The following is a 21,093-nucleotide window of genomic DNA, read 5'->3' on the forward strand; positions in this document are numbered from 1 at the left end:
TTTTTAAAAAAAAGCCCCTAAAACCCAAAAAAAAAAAAAAAAAAAAAAAAAAAGAGCGCTATCGTGCTATTTTGAAGGTTGCTCAATCTGCATGTTTCTGAGGATGTAACTCTTTTGACCTCTGGCACAGTTTGCTCCAGTGCTCCCATAAAAGACTGTAGATTTTGGCTATGATAAAAAGGAACAAGAATAGTGAAGAAGAAAAAAAAAGCACTAACTCTTCTCTTTCAGTGCACTTACTCCCACCTACTCATGAAAGAGCAATTGCATTGCAGCAGAATACTGAAATACTTTCAATGCCAAAACCATGTTCATGACATGTGCGAGTTTTGGGTGTGTGCTGGACATTCGTCCAAAGGATGAGTCCACTTGTTCCTCCTCCAAAATTAATGAGCATTCAGCTTTCTAAGTCACTTGGTGGTGCCACAAGTGGCATCGGTGCTCTCTCTGCTGTCTTGCCATCTAAAACCCTGATCTTGTAATTGCGTTCATCAATGCTTGAACTATGGGCATGAGAATACATGCCTGGGAATGGAGTAACTGACCTACTGCAATTTTGATGATGCCATGATATTTCCAGCCCATATTTTTCTGAAAACACTCACTGTATTTACCATTGACTGTACTCCTGTCTTAAACAGCACTCATCAGGTAAGGCACACTGCAGGTTTCACCAGCTCTCACGCTTTAAGGATGCAGTGCTGGCAGTGGAGGCTGAACATGTGTATGGGTGCAGGGCAGGTAACGTGGTCTGGACAGGACAGAGTCTTCCCTCCCTGCTAATTTCATCAGCATTTGGCTGATCTTATGTCTGAAGCCAACTAGGTGCTTTGCAAAGCCCGGAACGTTGGTACCTCATCTGAGCTGCTTGGGTTGGAGAGCTCTGTGCTCCAGTGCACATGGGATGTCATTCCCAGCCGGGATTCAGCTGCCTTCCTCCCTTATTGACACGGCTTACATGCTGAGTTCGACCTCCTCCTGCTTGACCCACAACTGGAGAAGCCAGCACAGTGCCTGAACGATGGATGTTTTGCAAAACCCAAGTAATGCATGCCTGGGGAAGGGAATGAGCGAGAACGTGGAGACACAGGAGCACTGCTGGACCCCACTTCCCCTCCTACCCCCCCAAAACCAGGAGAGTTTTGTCCCATTAAGTCTCTCAGAGAGCGCTGGCTCTTGTTTTTTCTCCAAATTGGCCAGGGAAACTTGCTTGAGATTGAAGCCTGCTACTGTTGCCCATTGCTGTGACCATCTACTGGCATCGATGCTCTGTTACGCTACTGCAATTGGTTGCATATTACTTTCATGAAAGAAAACAAAGAAGAAAAAAAAGGTGCCTGTAACTGATCCACAGTCTGGATATTCCTTGTCTCCTCCTCACTCTGCATCACAGAATAACACCTGTTCTCATCAGGGTCATTCTGAGCAGGAGTTCAGGGTTGATGAGAGATGGTTGAAAGCAGAGATCTCCCAGGGTTCAGTCGTGGCTGTCAAACACTGCTGCTAGCAGCACTTTGAGTGGAAAATTAATTTATTCACAGTAGATAGTGCAGGCTGCAGGCATGAGCAAACACATAAAGCAAGGAAATGAGTTCGTCTGCAAAACGCAGAACACACTGTCAGGAGGCTTTGAGATAAGCAGTGAGACTGCCACATACGGTCCAACGAGAACAGGGAGAGGGAAAGGCAGAGGAAAGTGTACCAATCAATGTATCTAAAAGCATTGCACATCACTGCAACAGATGCATGTAAACATTTACAGATGCAATTTAAAACTTAATCTTTTCCCCAGAAATGTTCTAGTGAGGCATGTGTAAAACAGATGAAAAGAGACAACCCCAAAAGTTGTTTACAGCAGAAGAGAGCCATATGTGGCTCTGACACCTCTCCGTCCTTCTCCCTAGCTGCACTTTCTGAATTTTGTGATACTATGGAAAGTTGTCCTGTTAAGCTGGCATCACAAGAGCATGAGCTGTCTCCTGTGCGGAATAAACAGCAGCACAAACTTGCTGACAAAACCCTTCCTTGCCACAATTCTTAGGTAATTTTTCTTGGAACATCGATAATTAAAGCAATGTGCAGCATGCTAAGCAGGGAGAAGCAAAGGAGTATGAATTAAGGAACAGTACTGATGCCTCCCTCTGGCACATTTAGCACTGTGTGGCTTTTCAAAAGCATGTTGTTATCACAGGGCTAGAAATTATTTAATACCACTGTGGCATTGTGTTTGCATTGCCTGGTTTCCACGACATCTAACTGTTCTGAGTTTTTTGTTTGTTTGTTTGTTTTTTTTGTTTTGAGGAGTAGTGAAAGCAAAAACACTGACGTGCCTCCATGCCAAGGGAAGTGATGGGACTCTTTAGCAGTCCTCAATGGAAGATGCTCTGGAGGGACCAAGAGAAGGAGCCAGAGCAGCCTCCATTTGTGGCTTCCTCAAAGAAAAGGGCCAAGCAGTTCACAGTGGTTCCCCAGGCAAAGCCATGGCCACCCTCTGTAATGCTCCCTGGCATTGTGGCACTGCCAGTGAACCAAACCCCTCACTTAATCAGAGGCAGACCCAAGCCTCAAAGCAAACTCTCTACTCCAGCCATCTGTTGGGGTTCAGAGGCAACTGCTATGACCAGAATTTGAGGGCTCATCTTCCCAGTGCAGACCCACCATCTACATCCATGGGGTTTTTTCTCAAGCATTTGTAATAACTCAGGGACAACTGGGGGCAGTTCCTGCCAATGCATCATGTGCAGACCAAAGATATGTGTATCAGCTCTTGAGTGCTCAGGAACTCTAAGAGAGTCCTGGAGCCAAAGCTGACACAGCCACCGACAAAGAGGGCAGCTGTGGCCACAGCCATGCGGGATCCTCTGGAAAAACCTCACACCAAGGGCACAAACTGCAATACACACTCACCCTTTAATCCCAAATGACGAAAATAATCTAATACAAGTCCTCTCCATATAAATTAAAGCACAATTCATACATGAACTGAGCTACCAAATAATTAAATATTTCCAGATGTTTCTGTTTCTGATCTCTCTCATGCCGGTTCAGGAAATTTCTGAACCTATAGCTATCTTAGCAGCCCTTCTCTCACAGCTCTTTAAATTGCTGGCAACGTGCCTGTCTTTTCCAAGCACTTTGCATTTTATTTTCCTGGGGCATGAAAGATAGAGGTGTTTAAATAAAGAAAACATACTTCCAAGCTTTCAAGCATGTGGACTTTTTCTTTTTGTTTTGAAAGTGGTCAGTCCATGTCACAGAAGTGGAGGAGATGGTTTCAAGATGTGGCAACTTAAACATTTTATTAGCACATGCAGAACTAGACCATATCACACTATTGCAAAATGCTGCCTGAAAAATCACATACGTGCAGCTTTACAGGCAATTACAGCACGATACTAGTGCCTTTTCTATGCACTAAGCCTCCTTTCTTAACAACAAAAACCCCTTAACTCTTTAAAACAGAATCAGAAGTGTTCTGTTTGTTATAATATTTTTTGTTTGTTTTAGTTTCTGCTTTCTTAGATACATCTGAAGAGATGCTCAGTGAAATTGCTGCATCCAATAGACATTTATCTTACCTGTTTAAAAGTAACAGCAGCAAAAAGAGACAGTAAACTTCAAATTAAAAGAAGGATGTCAAAGCTTCTCTAATAAAACCTCGTGAGAATAATTTTTTTTAGCCATTTTTGTAATTTTTTGGGAGATCTGTACTGTATAAAGCTTATGAATGGACCATGCTCAGAGTTTTAATACACTTCATTACTACTTTTTAAGGTCAAGGCCAGGTTTTAAAAATTTTCTTACAGAGGGGATTGTGAAGCATTGGAACAGGCTGCCCAGGGAGATGGAGGAGTCCCCATCCGTGAAAGTATTCAAAAGACATGCAGATGTGGTGCTGGGGGACATGGTTTAATGATGACCTGGCAGTGTAGGGTGACTGGTTGGACTCAATGATCTTAGAGGTATCTTCCAACCAGAATAACTCTGTGATTCTGTGAACTCAGCTAGCTCTGGTTCCAGCTCTCTCCACTTGTTTTAAATGGAGAAAGAGATGTTAGAGGTTTGAGGCACTGCCATACTCACTGTATCCTGGAAAATCCCTGTATCTGTTGCTGAACATCCCTCCTGAAAAGAAAAAACCATTTTTTTTTCTGGATCAAGCCTTGACTGACCATTATCTCTGTGCAATCTACTTTTTCGATTACTTAAGTTCAATCGAGTCCTGAGCTTAGGGTTAGGGTTAGGAGCTTAAGAACTGGAAGTATGTGACAAATAGGTTAAAATAAAATAAAATATTTTTTTAAAAAGTAACTTTTTGGTGTTGTGTTTCCCAGAGAACTGGGGACGGTTTATAGTCTTCCTAGAACAAGCAAAATTTCTGGAAGCCTGGGGAAAAAAAATGTATCTTCTGCACCTCTAACCACCACCTTGCAGAAGGACATGCTCAAGCTCTGCTCTTTTTCTGTAGGCTCTACTGTACCCAAAGGGAGCCACTTGAGACAAGAAACTCCCCCCAAACCCCAAAATCTCAGCAGCAACAGTAAAAAGACCTGTGCTGACCAGTGGTCAAGGGCAGCAGGCTCCGTTGCACCCTACTGCCCCGCTCCCTTGTTCCTGCCCATCCAGGGAATCTGCAGGGAATTTGCCAGCTCTGCAGGCAAGGTACTCAATACTCCTCCTGCTGAGGTAGTCCACTTCTTCAGTCAGAGAGATAAATCAACATGAGGGCTCAATGGTGAATATTTAATTGTACTATATTTTTTAAACCTTCCAAGACAAAAATGTAAAAGTTCCATACCCAAAATGAATGGGGGATGTTTTTATTTATTTATTTGTTTGTAATTCTTAGCAACTCAAAATTTCTAGTGAATTGGGAATTTATTCTGAACATAAGCAACTTGCAGATGTGCTGCACTGTACAAAGAAAGCAATTTCAGAAAAAAAAAACAACCCTGAAACACTTCGAAATCTAGAAGGAAGCTTAATCAATTCAGCAAAAGCTTAGTGAATTTAGAGCTTGCTTTTAAGTAAATCATTTGCTTGTAAAATCAACACCCGTATTCACAAGAAAAATGTAAGAGGTTAAATCCAATACATGTTACTAATAACAAAATATTTGATTAGATCTACACTTACAGTTTAAATACACCTATTTTTAACCTACATTGCAAAAAACGTGGTATTGCCACTGGCAGGGAAAAAATACAACAAATGTTCCTTCCATTTCACAGCCTAGTTCGAAAAACTTGGGAAAAAACCCATTTGGTCTTCTTCCAGGAGTAAATCTCTATATGCTGGATATTTATGCCTATGACAATGATTTGCAGGAAGGCCGCTACAGTTTGTTTTCTGGAAATAGGGCTGGAATTGCTTTTCTCTGCCATGTCAGGAGCCAGGAGAGCCTGGCAGCCCAGTTCGGGACCATGGTTGCTGCAGGACAGGGTGATCTGGGCTGCGACGGCCCCACAACGTCCTCCCACAGCTCATGCTGCCATGGAGGATCCCAGTAGCTGGGCTGGCTCTCTCAAAGGTGCTGCTCCTGCTCCAGCAGAACGGAGGCAAGGCCACAGAGATAAAGTTATAAATAAAAAAAAGGGAGTGGAGAGATGGGAACAGAGGGAGGGCGGGTGAAGAATCAAAAAAATCTAAATAAAAAGAAAATCCCATGGGAAACTGCACCGATCACTACCATGTTCTCTGGACTGTGTTTAAAAGGTCACATTTCTTGAGTGCACACAGCTTCAGACACACCCCTCACACTTACGTGGTGGGAGAAGCAAGGCCGGTGCTGCGTATCCGAAAGCTTTCTGCTCTTGAACACCACCACACAGTGAATGCAGCTCTCGGGTATTTGATGAATTAATAGACTGAAAGCTGAAGTGTTCATCTAAAGAATGCTACATTAATTACTTCCAGTTAATTAGTTTGCTTTGTTTATTTAAATTGACCCCTCCTTACTCTAGACTGAATCGAGCCAAGATTTCCTCTTGGAAAGATATAAACCAGCACAAATCATCTAATGCAGAACATTGACTAAACAGCCAAGGGTTAGATGCTGATTGTCCTCAGTGAAGGATCATTTTAATCCTCATGTTCTAGAGGAGACATAGTCTATTAACGAACATGCGTTCCCTTTACCTCTTTGTTGTTGTTGGTGGTGGTGTGACAACAATAGGCAGAATGTTAAGCTGTAACACATGCTGATACCATTCTAGTCTGTCCTTGTTGACAGAGGGTAAATCCAAAATACAATTGGAAGGCAAAGCCTAGCCGCAAGATTGAGGATCAGGCAGCAAGAAAACGAGCAGCAAGCAATGATCCTTGGGCAATCAGCCCTTGTACACCGACACCCACACCACGGCTTCAACCTGGGGCAAGGGCTTTGTAGGAAACAGAATGTGAAATCCAAAAATGCACAACAGGGACATGCAGAGTGACACTGAGGGGCTAAGCAGAAGAGGGAGTTTTTGCAGGTGGCACTTTTGTGCAACTCCCCTCCCTGCAGTGTGGAGGTGAGCACACTCCCTGGGGATGAGAATTGGGCAGGTGCCTGTCAAAACCTACGGATGAAGGACCAGAGCCAGCTACTGGATTAACAGTTCTCAGGGAGTCTTTCTCTTCTCTCCTCACCTGGGGCTGACAGGCTTTTTCAACAGAGATCTCATTAAACCTGTAGTATGCCAAAGTAAGAAAAAAGGAAGAAACCCCCAGATCTTCATATATTCAGAGCTAAAACCTGCAGATCACCCTATATTCTGGCATGAGAACAAAAGCAGAACAAGCTAAAAGACAATTTGCTTAATTTCCGTTTTTCTTTGTAGGTAGCAAGCACATATACTGAAAGAGTAATAAAAAAAATATGATCTCCTTGAAGAACAATGTATACATTCCACTGCTATATAGTACATAAGGCACTTCCAAAAGACGTGTTGTTGAAATAAAATCATAACTCTTCATGGAGCACTCACACAAGTCCCAGAAACTATGCCAAGTATTATCAGAAACACCAGGTTCTTTCACAATGTACACGATGTATCAGCTGCAGTGACCTAGGTACTGCACCTCTTCCACTCTCACCTTTTCTCTAATGTGAACTGACTCATCGGCTTCAGAAGAATAATTTTAGTCACCACATTTTCTTGGGAAATAATTCTTCAGTTTTCTAAATGCAACTTAGTATGAACCAGCATACAGGGAAAAAAAAAAACTAAACACTTTGCAACTGCATACTTCAAATTAACTTATGGGTCGTCAACCTCTGAAACAAAATACAAACCAATATTTGACCAATTTACCTATTCACCTTGCCTCAATATAAGTCGTTCCTTCCTGTTACTGTCAACTTTATAGAATTAATTTTTTTTAGCCTTTAAAGCTTGTGCACTGCCCCACCACATCCATTCTGTGCATTAAGATGAGAAACCCTTTCAGTAACCCGCTGGGATCCATGGGGTTTCTAGCAGCACAACCTACATTTCAGCTGACTTCTGGCAAATCAGGTTGAAGACCTTCAAAAAGCATCTTCCACGGCCCTGAAAGGCACATCTTTCTCAATGGAAACCTCTTTCCGTTTTCAATGCCCTTAATAAGGCACATGCTTGAGATCCTATAGCAGAATAGTAGCTGATCAAGCAAGCCTTTTGTTATTCTGAAATTATACAAAAGCCCTCTACACTGAGCTGACAAATGATACACTTGAAGTAAAGCAGTAGATATAAAAATGGAGGCTTAATTCTGATCCAAAACGTGGACCATGACCACTCCATCTCCTTCATAGGCAGGAGAGATGATAGAATATTCTCAGTCTTACATGGAAGATGAGACTGAAATGCCTGAGGATGTCAGCAGAACCACAGGGTAGTATGTTCACCTCTTGCTTTAAGGCAGAAGAACAGCTTGTGGTCTCCTCACATGCACTACACCACTCCTACAGTGTTCACGAAGAGAGAAGCTTTAAAGTGGCAAAAGGTGGTTCAGATGAGAACTCCAAGAAATACATAGCAGTTGCTTTTGTGTGCAGTAGCATGGAAACAAGAGAACTGCTGAGGAGGGGAGACTGGATAATGTCAGTAGGAAACCCGACATAGCAAAGGCTTTTGATTCGGAAATTAAAGTGCCAAGTATCTCTCTGCTTTGATGTTATTTCAGAAATCACCCATTGTAAGCTAAAAATACACTACTTTTTATAGCGTGTAAGGGCAGTCCCCTTCATATTCTTTTGCTTCCATGTAACCCTTATTTTTTTTTTTTTTATCCTTGGGTACATTCAAGGGATCTCCTGCAAAATAAACTGGTCAGCACTGAACTCCATTTCACTATTTGCCTCCAGAGGAGGAACCAAAACATGGTATACCCTGCTGATATGACTTTGAACATCAAACACTAGCAGACATGCTTTGCAGGTCTGCAACCTCAAGAAAAATAATTTTTCTATCACAAAGTTCTGTTTTGACCTATGCAAGCAGGGGTTAGAAACACCCACAAATCATTCAGACCCTACTTTCTACAGAGCGGTATAGGCAGACAGGAGTTGTTATGCATTTCTATTTACAGAGAAAACATGACTTTACTCCTTCAGCCTGTGCCTTTCCCCATCCATGAGGCTCTTCACAGCCTGGAGTTAAGTGACTCTTTTCAGCCCCTTTGCCAGTAACTGAGAGCAAGGGGCTGTTTTACATGTTACTTAAAGTTGACAGCTTCTTACTACGTATTTCCCCATTAAATGATTGTAACATGAAAGTGGACACCTCACTGCCTAAAATACATACCCTAACTCGTTACACTAGAGATTTTTAATTGTAATCAGCCTATATCAAAAGTAGACCTTGTAGCACCAGCTGTTGATTAATAGGCACCATATGACTGACTTCTTAATACTGTTATTCACTGGACCCTTCACTCCTCACTTTGAATGCCAGCTGAAAAAGATAAGTAAAAACCCAGCCTGTTCCTCTTCTGGTCAAGGTCTGAAATTAAACTTTTTTTTTTTTTGTGATTTTATAGTTTTTCCTTCCAATTCATGGGAGCTAACTGAAATTCAAATGCAACAGCATTGGCACTGAAGCAAGCATGCTGTGAATGGCAGCATGACACATGGGAAACTGTCAGAAGATGTCAGGTCCCTGGTGAGGTACCCCAGCCTGTTTTGTGGTGTCAACCACACCGAGCTGGGAAGAGCTCTGTTTCCACAGCATCCTTTTCTCTTATATAAGCACGATACAGTTATTGTAGAAAATACATTGTTAAATATGTTTATTTTGACAATTAATGAAGCTAACCAACTTTAAAGAAATCTAACACATCATCAAGGAACTTGTTACATATGTAACTCATTTATTTATTTTTTAAAAAATTCCCTCCGTTTTCCTTTTATGAACTACCATTTTCAATTTTGGTTTTACAGAAAAAAAGAGGCAACCATTTTACAAACACAGAAAAGGTTTAAGCAGCTTTTTTCTTTCTTCCCATATATACAGCTTCTGCTTGGAAAAGTAATCTCTATGTTACTGCTTGTACTTCTTGAAAAGCAAAAAGTGGGCACTTAAAAGCAACTTCAAACAAGGCACGATGAGAATTATCAATGCCATATGTCAGAACAAGTTCTCTCTGAGGTTACATCAATATCAGAAGACGGGAAACAGCTCCCAAAACTACTTTTAGGAGAACAAGGAAGGTAGTGAGTCCAGGGTCAGAGGAAATAATTTCCATGAGTAGAAGATAAATGCGGGAGCTTGGCAGCTTTTCCTGCTTGTGACAGCTAAGTTCCCTCCCTCCCTCCCTCCCTCTTCAGGAGACGATGACTTCTTTCATAAAGAAAGATATTTCAAAAAGCTTAACTGTCTTTGCATATCTATGGTTATATCAGCAAATTCGTACTCAGAAAACAAGTACTTTATTAAAGCAGAAACACCTGGGCAGATAGCTCTTTCTCCAACACAAAGAAATGCAACAGAATTACACTCAGTCCCCTCAAACTTATCTGAACCTTTTTTCTTTTTCAAAAGTGACCTCATACGCTTTTAGTGCTAACATCAAGGAATAACTAAAAATCAACCTACTGCAACACAGAGAGGCTGCTCTCCTAACATGTGCCCACACCAGCAGATGGCCAGTCCTGTGGCAGGTATGTCTAGGACAGTTTTACAGACTAAGTTCTCACTTCCACAGCTGCACAACTTAAGGCCACCCTGCCCACAAACTTCAAAGCACTCAGGCCTAGGCATTCGAACACCCACGGTTTGCTAGTGGACCCGGAAACCAACTATTTTCACAAACGGTAAGTCCACTTGCTCCAGTACTTCTTCAAGCAGCACAGACTGATGTAGACGACATTTGAGCATGGAAGGGGAATGCTTCAGATTTAAGAAATGGAATGGTGTTGTAGCTTCTCAAGACTCATGATCTTTCATATAAGCTCTGAGTCCTTTAATGTGCTCTCCAGACACTGATGGGAAAGGGTAGGTGTCTGCCAGCAGACCTGCCACATACAGAGGCAGCACATTTGCATGTAATACCAGCATTTCTCCACCTGAATACAAGGAAAATGACTTTTACAGACTTTATGAGGCTGAGCAAAGTGGAAGGGTGGCACGAGTGTTTCCCTGATTGTGAACCGCAGAAGTCATGGGTATTTTCTGTTACTGTTGTTTTCAGCTTTGAAGAGCAGCAAATGTGTCAGTGTGACAGAAACTTGCTCATGCAAGGGCTGAAAAAATAAACATGAAAAAAGAAAAGACTGTTGTCTGAAAGAAAAAACAAAACAAAAAACAGTCCACCTGCATCCTGAGTGTCTGAAACAGAAAGTTGTTCTGCTAATAAAGGCAGAACCAGAAGAACTCAGAATCACATTTTTCTTTCACATTCAGGTTCAAAATATATTTATTTAAAAAGTGCACAAACTAAGCTATTTCCTTGAATGTGGTTTTCATGCTGAGACTAGAGGGAGGGTAAGTACAAAGGCTGTTATCTGAAGGCTGTCACTCACTGCCAACCATTTCCCACTCCAGTGACCATCTGCGGTACCTCTGATGTTTCAGCAAGCTTTTCAACTGGCTGTAACTTTGTCTTTTGATGTCAAGAGTCATAGTTTCATTGAAACTATAAAGGCAAAAATAATTTGGAGTTTAAAACTGTATTCTGTTTTCATGGATTACCCTAGAAATCAGACAACCCAGAATACTCATACTGCTCATGGGCAGTGAAGCAATGCACAAGAAGGAGCACAACTTCTCCTCTGCCACAAAACAGTCTCTTGTTCTCAATGTTTTCCACTGGTGCAAACAAATGATTGTTCAGTGCTCCACTGAATGCAGTTTTGCAGTGTGACAATTTAACAGCTGGCATTTTTGTTCACGTAGTTTCTCAAGCTGAGGTCTACCCGTAAGTTTGCCTTAGCATTTAAGTGGTTTTCACTGAAACATGTGAAGGACAAACAGTATCTCAAAGGTGAAAACGCTACTCTAGATATTCCAGGCTGCAAGTACCTTGTTTTAACAGTTACCAAGGATGCATCAGTTTGAGCTGAGGATGCACGAAATTCAACCCAGAGTCAGTGAAGAAATTAAGCAAAACATTTAGAACCAAACTCCCCATGCATCTATGTGCTTTCTAGAGGACAAATACGTTATCTTGCAACCAGCCATTTTGTAAAAGCATCATTGCTGCCTCTTCTGAAGAATGAATCCCCATCCTCTGTCCCAAAGAATTCAGCTCAAAAAGCCTGGGATCAGTTGGTCATATGCTGACATTTTATATGCAAGTCTTCCTACATGCACGGATTTTCAAATTTTTTGCCTGGTAATAAGTGCTACCCTGGGCTTTCTGCTTTTCTCAAAGTTTACCAAAGTTTGGGTTAGAACAAACGTCACAGAACACATTCCCTTTTCTGCTATTTTGGAGAATCCCAACCTGATGAGTACTCCCTTACAGATGTAGCCCTGCTGAGCAGAATCAGACAGAATAGTGAGATACGGCACTAATTCATTTTGGTTTAGTGCAGATTTTCATTATGTGAATTTCACTTCTTAGCCAGCAGCTTGTTATTTCACCTGGATCTGACAGAAAAGGTTGGATTCTACTGCTTGGGGGTGTGGGAGTGATTTCAAAATCCTGTTATTCATAAAGAAAAATAAAAATCAATTCTCTTGGCTTTGTTGAGAAGAATACCTACTTTTGAAATTGCAATTCTTATTTAAAAGCCTTTTGGAAACCAGAGACAACCTATGCAAATAATTATTTTTATTTAGTTATTTTTTCTAATCAAAAGCTGAACATGAGTACAAACCAAGGTTTATCCCTTTCTGGTCATTCTTGGAAGAACACAGAAAGCTTTCCTTTGCCATTTAAATTTATTTCTTCCCTGAAAAGGTAATAAATTATAATGAAGTCAGGGGAAAGACTTTTATTAAACAAGGTCTCATTTCCGCCATATGTAAAGGAATGGATTTACTAGAGGGATTTTCCCACTTCAAAAATAAAATAAAACAAAACTACTTTTCTGCCTTGGGAAATGATGGAAGTTCCTCAAAGCACAGTTTCAAAGGATCACAAATGAAAATAAATAATGATTATTCTTAAATGAAGGGAGAAAGAAGGCTGAAGCTTCCAGACAGTTCTCCAGGGTGAAGCAATGAATTACACAGGGATACCTAGGATATTTCAGAAAAAAGACAGCTACCAGGGACTTTAGCTGTGGATGCAAAAAATTTAATTGGAAGAGTCAGTGAAGAAATTAAGCAAAACATGTAGAATGAGACTCCCTACACATCCAACAATATCCCAGCTTCAGAAAGAGCTGCCTGGATCCAAGTTAGCAGTAACTTCTGCTTCAGCAAGGAGAGCTTGCATGGGCTTGTTTTGAAAAAAGAAAGCTACTTACAGAATTTATCACACAAACAAACTGGCTACAGTGTAATTTCCAGATGATGTGCTTCCTTACTATTTTTCCATTCAATATCCTCCCCAGTCAAGGGAATAGATTTAGTCTGGTGCTACCAGAGGAAATTCAAAAAGAGCAACTGGAACTCATTTGCAGGGTGGTAAATAACAAAAATGATCAGGGAGTGAGATTTTTAGATTAAATGTCAGAGAGCACACACAGTATTGCTATTACTAGCAGCATGAAAAAGAAAAAAGCAAGCAAGAAACATCCTACGCAAGCCCAAAGGGTCTTAAATCTAAGAAACTCTCCAATCACTGCATAATTAAGTACAGATTACAGCTTAGATCCCTGGAAGTTTTCATGCCTCCATTATTTTAAGTGAAAGCAGAAACCCGTTTTGCTAGTGAAATGTAACAGATTTTTTTTTTTAATAGCTCTTTGCAAAAATTTGTTGTCCTTTCATTATACAGTGCTAGAGCTATATAATATAGTAATAAAGATACATTTATCAGGAAAATAAGAATATCTATATTTACATATACGAACATAAAAATATCCACTTGTTACGGGTAACAGACATAATGAAATTTTTTTTTTTGTTATTAAATCTGAATGATTTCTAATGAAATCTCATAAACACAAGCAATAATAGGAAGAATTCCATTCCTCTTCACTTCCTTGCAAGCTGAATGTACATTTTTTACATTAATACCAAGATGTCATTAAGTTGCATGAAAAAAAAAAAAGACAATATAAGTAGTAACAGCAAACCCTGGAAGCCACTCCCGCCCCAAAACTGAATGTGTTCCTTTCCTTCAAGGAGCAATCACAACTACTCTTAAGGACTTCCACTAAGGAAAGAGAAAGAAAGCTAAGCCATGAAAAATCCTGTAGGATAAGGTGTCCTATATAAAAAAACCACTTCTGGAATAACTTTAATGAAGATTTCACTTCTTCATGCAAATATGTGAAGATACGGCTTGAAAGTATTGCCATCACACTGTGTCTCTGAAAGCACTTATTATAAACCTTCCCTCTGCACACAACGGTAATGAGAATTAATCTTACAATCTCCATAAGGAGCACTTCATTCAGGCTTCAGCCACCAGCCACAATTTCCCACTTTACTCAACCATGGGTTACAGTAACAGTTTACGCACTTTTAAAATACACTTATCTAAAAACCCCGGGATGGCACATAAGTGCACCCTGTATGCTAGAACAGAAAGTCGTTGATGCTCAAACTTGTATTGCCAGCAGCAGTTTCAGAGTTTATTGCCCTGTTTTCCCATCAGGGCTGAACAGATACAGCAGTGACATTACTGTGATGCAGGGGTCAGGCAGGGATGGCGACTCTGAACAAGAGTCCCATGCTGCCACAGGGTGTGCATTCTTGAAAATGCTCCCATCAAAGAGTTTTTGTGTCTACTGGATCACTCTCTTATGTCATAAACTGGACATTTGTAAACGTACTTTACATCCTTCAAAAAGTTGAATGGGATGATTTAGTTTACAAGTACCTTCACTTTTGTTAAAATATCATGTAGTTACCTGAAAGTGACAAAGATAAAGGCAAAACTGAAGCCAGCACGTTTTATGAAAAACCACCATTTATTAAGATCTATACTGATAAATATTCTAAATTATAGATAGCTATAGTACATGATAATATGTTTCTTTTTTTTAATCAACTTTATACTGAAAATTTGAAAGAAAGCATAGCAAAACGTTTGCAATTACTGTACCATTACTATCCCTAATATCAGAGGCAGGGATTATTAATTCAACAGTTTAATTTACACTTCCATGTCATTACAGGTGAAAATTGAAGGCAACTTAAATACACCATACAAATCAGTGCAGTGGGCTGTGAGCACTGTAACTGCTCATATATTAAAGCTATCCAAGACTCTGAATCAGATCCTTTACCATGACATAGTCTCCCTGCTCCTACTCCCTTTTCCTTTTGTAAAAGCTGAGCATCATACTCCACTACTCCAGCTGTGAAGAGCTTAAAACAAAAGGATGAAAGTAACATTAGGATATTCAAAGACAACTCCCTCGCATGCTTATCAGCCTGTCTTTAGGTGGGAAGAAGAAGGGTGGAGGAATAGGTTTCGCACTCTCCCACTTCCAGGGAAGCAGCTGTAAAATACCCTGCTCTTATCTGAACTCCAGCCTGACCTCACTGCCTATCCCAGCTCTCTAAGGCAAATGTAACAATGTCAAGGAAAAAACCCAACTGGATGCTGCTCTTCTACAAACAGGGCCACCACTACCTGGTGGAAGGACATCTATAAGCTAAGGCAATGTTCTCAGTTATCTCAGGGAAAACGTTGCTAGAGACCTCTGCTCTCTTCACACCAGCAGGACTCCTCAGGGAGAAGGTGAACAGGTGAAGTTGTTTTCTTCCCCTCGCAGGGCTCAGAGTTAAACCCTGGCTTTCCCAAAAGATCCTCTTATCAGTTGTATTGTACTACCAAGGCTGATGTTTGCTTTGTCCCACCAGAATAACTTTCCAGGGACAGGGAAGGTCTGCCAAAGTTCATGTGATAACATAACCAAGCTCTGTCTAGACAAGATCATCTTCATCTCGGCCCGGGACTACTTACTTGTTAACTGTTGAAATATAGTTAATAAGGCTTAGGTAGGTCAAAGCCTTATGATTCAGGGCCTGACAAAGATAGGCCATCCCAGTTAACCGTATCATACTGCATGAGAGGTATGGAAATAAAGACATGCCTCTGGCAAAACAGAGGGTGATGTTTTTCAGGTTGTAGCACTATTTCAGAGAATTTTCATTAGAAAATAAAAAGAAAGTGCTCTTACTGCACGAGGGGAGGAAACAGGAAAACATGCAGACATCATGCCAGAAGAGACAACATAGATATTGAAAACATCTATTAAAGAATGCGCCTCCACAAAACTTCATGTATTTGATCTTGGAATGAAATGCTGCATATCAATCAATCATCCACAAAGGCTAAATTTATTAATAATACAGTTTAATTGCTTTTACTGTTTGGCTACAGCATTTGCTGACACTCACATGCATTACCATAGTTATTTGCTGCTTTTCACCGCTGTTTGGTACCTAGTTGTGGAAGAAAAAGTACAAAAATAAGTCTCTCATGCAATTAGTAGCTGTGGCAGAAGGAAAAGGCAGGTAAAAAGCTGTTTCTGAGCTATGCCACCCTTCCAGATGTTTATACTGAACTTCCAGATGTTTTTCTTGCATTTATTGCTGTATTGTAAGTAGTAACAGACTGTCTTCAAACACAGTGAGTCTTCTTTAAATCAAAACAGTTTATACAAAAAGAACCTTCACTTTTTAAATTTGTGTCCACATAAGTTTCCAAATCTTACAGGACAAACCATACTCCTCCAAACAAAATGGATGGTCTTGCAGGCAGAAAAGGCTGAGAGTCTTTTTAGTTCCCAGGAACATAAAGGTTAAGCAATCATTAATTCATTGTTTGGTCTCCCTATATCCTGGCGGCTAGCTGTGGTGATCCAATCAACAGGCGTGCCTAATGTTATCCAGACACCAGTGAGAATTCACCCAGAAGGCTAACTGGCAGGTAAAATACGTATAAAGAAGGGATGTTGCTAATATTGTTATTTAAAATTCAGTGATAAAACCTTGGCGTCATAACCTCACAATCTAAATTCTGAATAGAGAAGAATGCTCAAAGACATATATGGAGGTATAGGGAAGAGTTATCCACACTGTAAAAACAAGAGCCAACAAATTAAGGATGGGTGTTTAATCAGAATCAGACACAAAAATACACGGGCTAACTTTCCAACAGTAACCATCTAAGCTGGTAGTTATCTACAAGTGTGGGCATGTAGGAACCCCTGAAAGACCCTAGCTTTTTGTGACTTATTCCAGGCCACAGAAGTCCAGAGCAGAGCTAGTATCTCAAAACTGAGCTCTGAAAACCTTTTTTTTTGTGTGTGTGTGCTTTCACCACTTCTTAAAACAATGGTTAGATATTGTCATCCATTTTTGGGTCAAACCTGCATTTGGCCCAGCCATATGCATTCAGAGTCTAACTATGACCTCCACCAGAAAAACTTTGGCTTTGCCGTTTCTGTAAGGTAAGAAAACATGGATTATGAAGAGAGGATACCAGCTTTCAGCTGTTGTATCTGCTAGGTTTCTGCCTGTGCCCTTGTTTGCTCACTTAAACGTAACAGGGCTGGTGAAAGTGTCATTGAGCTGCAAGCCAAACCAGACACAATTTTATGGCTATGTGCAGTACACAGATCAGTCCTGCTGTAGCCCCAACACAGAGGAAAGGCATGCTCTGGAGAAAGAGCTTTATGTTCCTCGTTACTTCTGAAAGATTTCAAAAGCAGTCTTGTTAAAAGAAAAAAGGGCTCAACTATGAAATCATTTCCTTCTGTTTAAAATATTTTACTCAAGGAAAAAAAAACAAAAGGGTATAAAAAAAAAAAATCTGTTCTCTGCTTTTGACTTGTTCCTGAGATTCAGCATCCCACCCGCTCTGTGGGATGACGCAGTGTGCCAGATCCCGACCGCGCCAGCCAGCGTGTCAAGCGTTCATAGCCTTCCCCACACAATCACTCTCTTGTCAGAGGCGGCTGGCGACTGCCCCGCACACTCTGACAGCATTGTTGCTGGGAGGGCTGCAGCCCCTTTAGTGTGGCTCTTCTCCTCTTGGAGCAAGACAGCAATGCGCAAACAGGGCAGGCTGTCTTAGGCAGCTAACAAACAGAAGCACTTGTGATAATTCCCTCCCCCCACCTTGCCCCCCAAAACGTAGCATGTATGGGGACAAGGAAAAAGATGATCTGCTTGCAGCAGCAAGGCTTCGCCTGGGAGCACAGCCAGCAGGACAACTTCAGGAAGACCCGTTTATGCAGGTTTAGAAGTCAAATGAACTGTTCACTGCTGTCCAAATCACAAGGGAGTTACTTAGAGCTGAGCAGCATTTTAACAAAAATCCTAAGATGAGGACTGGTTTGCTTCCCTCTGCCAATGCTCACAGGTTTACTGAGACTCCCAGCTCCTGTTTTTCCTCGGTTCCCAAGCCACCTTCCCTCTCTGCCAAAATGAATTGTCTCCTCCAGGGTAAACGGGCTAACACCAGCTCCCTTCGCCCCCAGCTGTACTGCAGGAGAGAAAGGAGAGGGATCTTCAGAATAAAATGAAATGCTTCCTTTTCCATCTCCACCTCTGCCTGAAGGTTGGTTTCTGCCTCAAATAGCAATGTATTACCCTGATGTGCACCATTAAGAAAGGCAGGGGGTCTTTTCCTCTGTATTACTGAGGTTTACTGATGCAGAAAAATCCAGATCACAGATTGCTGCAAAAACCCACCACCTTACGTCTAAAGGTCCTGCATTTTCATCAGTTTCCTGTTACAGTGCTGAGTGAGCAAGTCTCTTATATCCATTTCCATAAATAAACTTGATGGTTCCAACACACTAAATAATGCTGGGAGTTTTTATTGCCCCATCTCTTCTAGTGTTTTCCAAATACTGCCAACCTCCCAGAAGTTGGACATGCATTACTAAAACCACCTGATAAGAAACAGAGAGGGGAGAACAGGGGAGAAAAAGTAAGCACTTACCAAGCACAATGACCACTGTCTTCAGGAGGCTCATCATGGTGTCCCGGTTCCTGCGGGGTCCCGAACTGTGTCTGGACATTCTCATAGTCCTTTGGCGGACATACCCAAAGATATGAGCATATAGGACCACCATAACCACAAATGTGACCAAGTTGAAAATAGCCCAGAAGACCAGGTAGGAGTCACTATAGAGTGGTGCCATGTTGGAGCAGTGAGTGATATCACAAATACAGTTCCACCCGACACTTGGTATGGCACCCATGACGATGGCCATAGTCCAGATAACGACAATTACGACCACCACTCTCCGGTTGCTCATCCGAGTATGTAGCTGCATTCGGAAAACTGTAATGTGCCGCTCAATAGCGATGGCCAACAAATTTGCTACAGAGGCTGTCAGGCTAGTGTCAATGAGACCCTGACGGAGAAGCCAGGTGCTTACAGTCAATCTTCTAGTGTTGGGTCCTGTGTTGAACATTAGGTAAAAGTAGGCCAGCCCTGCAAAAAAGTCCGCAGCAGCTAAGTTGGCCATTAAGTAATAAATAGGAAAGTGGAATCGACGGTTGACATAAATAGCCACCATAACCAGGAGGTTTGCCAGCATTATGAAGATGCAGACGGTAATCCCCAGTCCCATTACAAGCTTGCTGACAGTGTTCCATTCAGTGGCTAGATACTTTCCACTTCGGTTATAAAAGAAGGCAATGGTTTCATTGTAGTAGCACTGTGGTTCACTCATGGCTGTGGACTGAAGGGGGGGAGGGGGGGCGGGGAGGGGAGAAAAAAAAAGAACGACATCAGAACTGAAAACATGTGTATGACTCCACAGACAATACATGCACAGAGAGAAGGGAGTGGGACAGGAAGGGAGCACGCTTCAGAACAAATATATTTTCCAGATCAAATGGCATTCCACATTTGCTCTGAGGAGTCTAGTAAAAGCAACAGAGTAGAAACAACCAGAAATGCTTCCATCTGCTCTGGGAGACAGCATGATTTCTGAAGGAGTACTAAATTGTTGTAGCATACGAGCCTCTGACCAAGAAGACCTGCTGAAAAATTGACTTAAAGAGGAGAACATCCAATTCGTAATTAAGAGAAGTTAACTTTGTAACAGGACACGTTATTTACATTATCAGCGGGTACAACTATTGATTGTCTGTAGTGGTGTTCAAAGAAGAGCAGTTCAAAGAGGAGAAAAAGTGGATTATATTTTCCAGCAGGCTTTGTCTCATCCTGGACTCCATCAGAGACATTCCTTCTCGTCCTGTCTTAAAAACTGGAAAGAACACCCTAAATTAAGATCATTGACGTGGTCGAAGACTGTGAATTGAGAGGGGCTATGTCTGTCCACAGAACTGCATTTATAAACAATAAAGGAAGCATGCCATTGTATTTCTATGAGCATTCTTTTTCCATCAGCCACATTTCTATACAGGGTTTGAAATACATCACACCTTTAAGTGTTACTTACCTGAACTGGCTTATTCCAATTTGAAATAGAAGAAATGAAGCAAGAAATCAGAAAATGAAAGTTTGACTTAACTGGTGTTAAATGCAGCAAACCTCTTTTTTTGTATAAAGTATTGTTACAGCTATGTCAGGGAATACATGAATAATTTTCTTTGCAGAGTACTTAGCTGAGCACAGCTACAGACGCAACAAACAAGCCCCATACTATACCAGAATGTAGAAGTTTTGCATAAAACTACTGGTTAATAAGAAAACGTTTAATGAGTTTCCTACCTCAGTTACAATTAATTACTCGAAGTGCAATTCCCAAAAGGCAAACCTTAGAAAAAGAATTCCCTCTGAACAACATTGTGGGTCCTTGTTCAGTACGGCTTAGCAACGAGGATTCAAAAATAATAATTGAGACAAAACAAAACAAGAAAATTATGTCAAAAAAATCTTTCTGAAGAGACCCAGGAGACCTGGCTCTGACACCCTGATTTTACGGCTGTGAAATTGTACTGACTAAACCTGAATTTTTATAAAAAGAGGACCAGTTTTTGCAGGAAACCAGGTAATAAGCCAAGTTAAAGAACAGACCAAGACCACTAAAAGATGATAGTTTCTTCCCATTAAAACATGAAGAGAAAACCCTATGTTTTGGACAGCTCCAGCCAATCTGCAGGAACCACTAGAGCCAATCTGCAGGAACCACTAGAGCCAACCTAACCATGTTGAAACCAGAAATGTCCGTTACTGGGAAACAGAATTAGCAATTGGACTCAAGTAAAAAGAGTATCTGATAAAATTTTCTTAGAATTGTCCAAAGCTATTTCTGTTTCCATTAATTTCTCTGTTTGTCAACACAATTAAGACAATAGCAATGAAGGAATTTACAAAACTTTCCACCTATATCCCAAATGACATTGCACGACATTTTTATGTTAAAAAAATGTCTTTTTAGCATGATTTTACCTCCAACCTAAATATTGATCAGAAACATTTGGAGACCCAAGATAATAAAAAGCTAGATTAAATAGTATTTCTCAGCACAGCAACTATAAAACTTTCACTGTTCCTCTAGGATACATCAACTCTTAGGTCAGAAACCTTTCAGCCTTAATAATTTTAGAATTTTAAAAAGTTCTCATGTAGGAT

General features: G+C 41.0%; 1 protein-coding gene across 1 annotated transcript in view; it reads right to left on the reverse strand.

Moving 5' to 3' along the window:
* Positions 1 to 21,093, reverse strand: part of LPAR1 (lysophosphatidic acid receptor 1) — a 43,839-nt gene that overhangs the window by 12,939 nt on the left and 9,807 nt on the right. The window contains exon 2 of the mRNA XM_010139505.1: positions 18,484 to 19,231. Coding sequence (XP_010137807.1) covers positions 18,484 to 19,231 — 748 coding nt within the window. The remainder of the gene's footprint in view (positions 1 to 18,483; positions 19,232 to 21,093) is intronic.

Source organism: Buceros rhinoceros, unplaced genomic scaffold (genome assembly GCF_000710305.1).
Source record: "Buceros rhinoceros silvestris isolate BGI_N320 unplaced genomic scaffold, ASM71030v1 scaffold24417, whole genome shotgun sequence".
NCBI lineage: Eukaryota > Metazoa > Chordata > Aves > Bucerotiformes > Bucerotidae > Buceros > Buceros rhinoceros.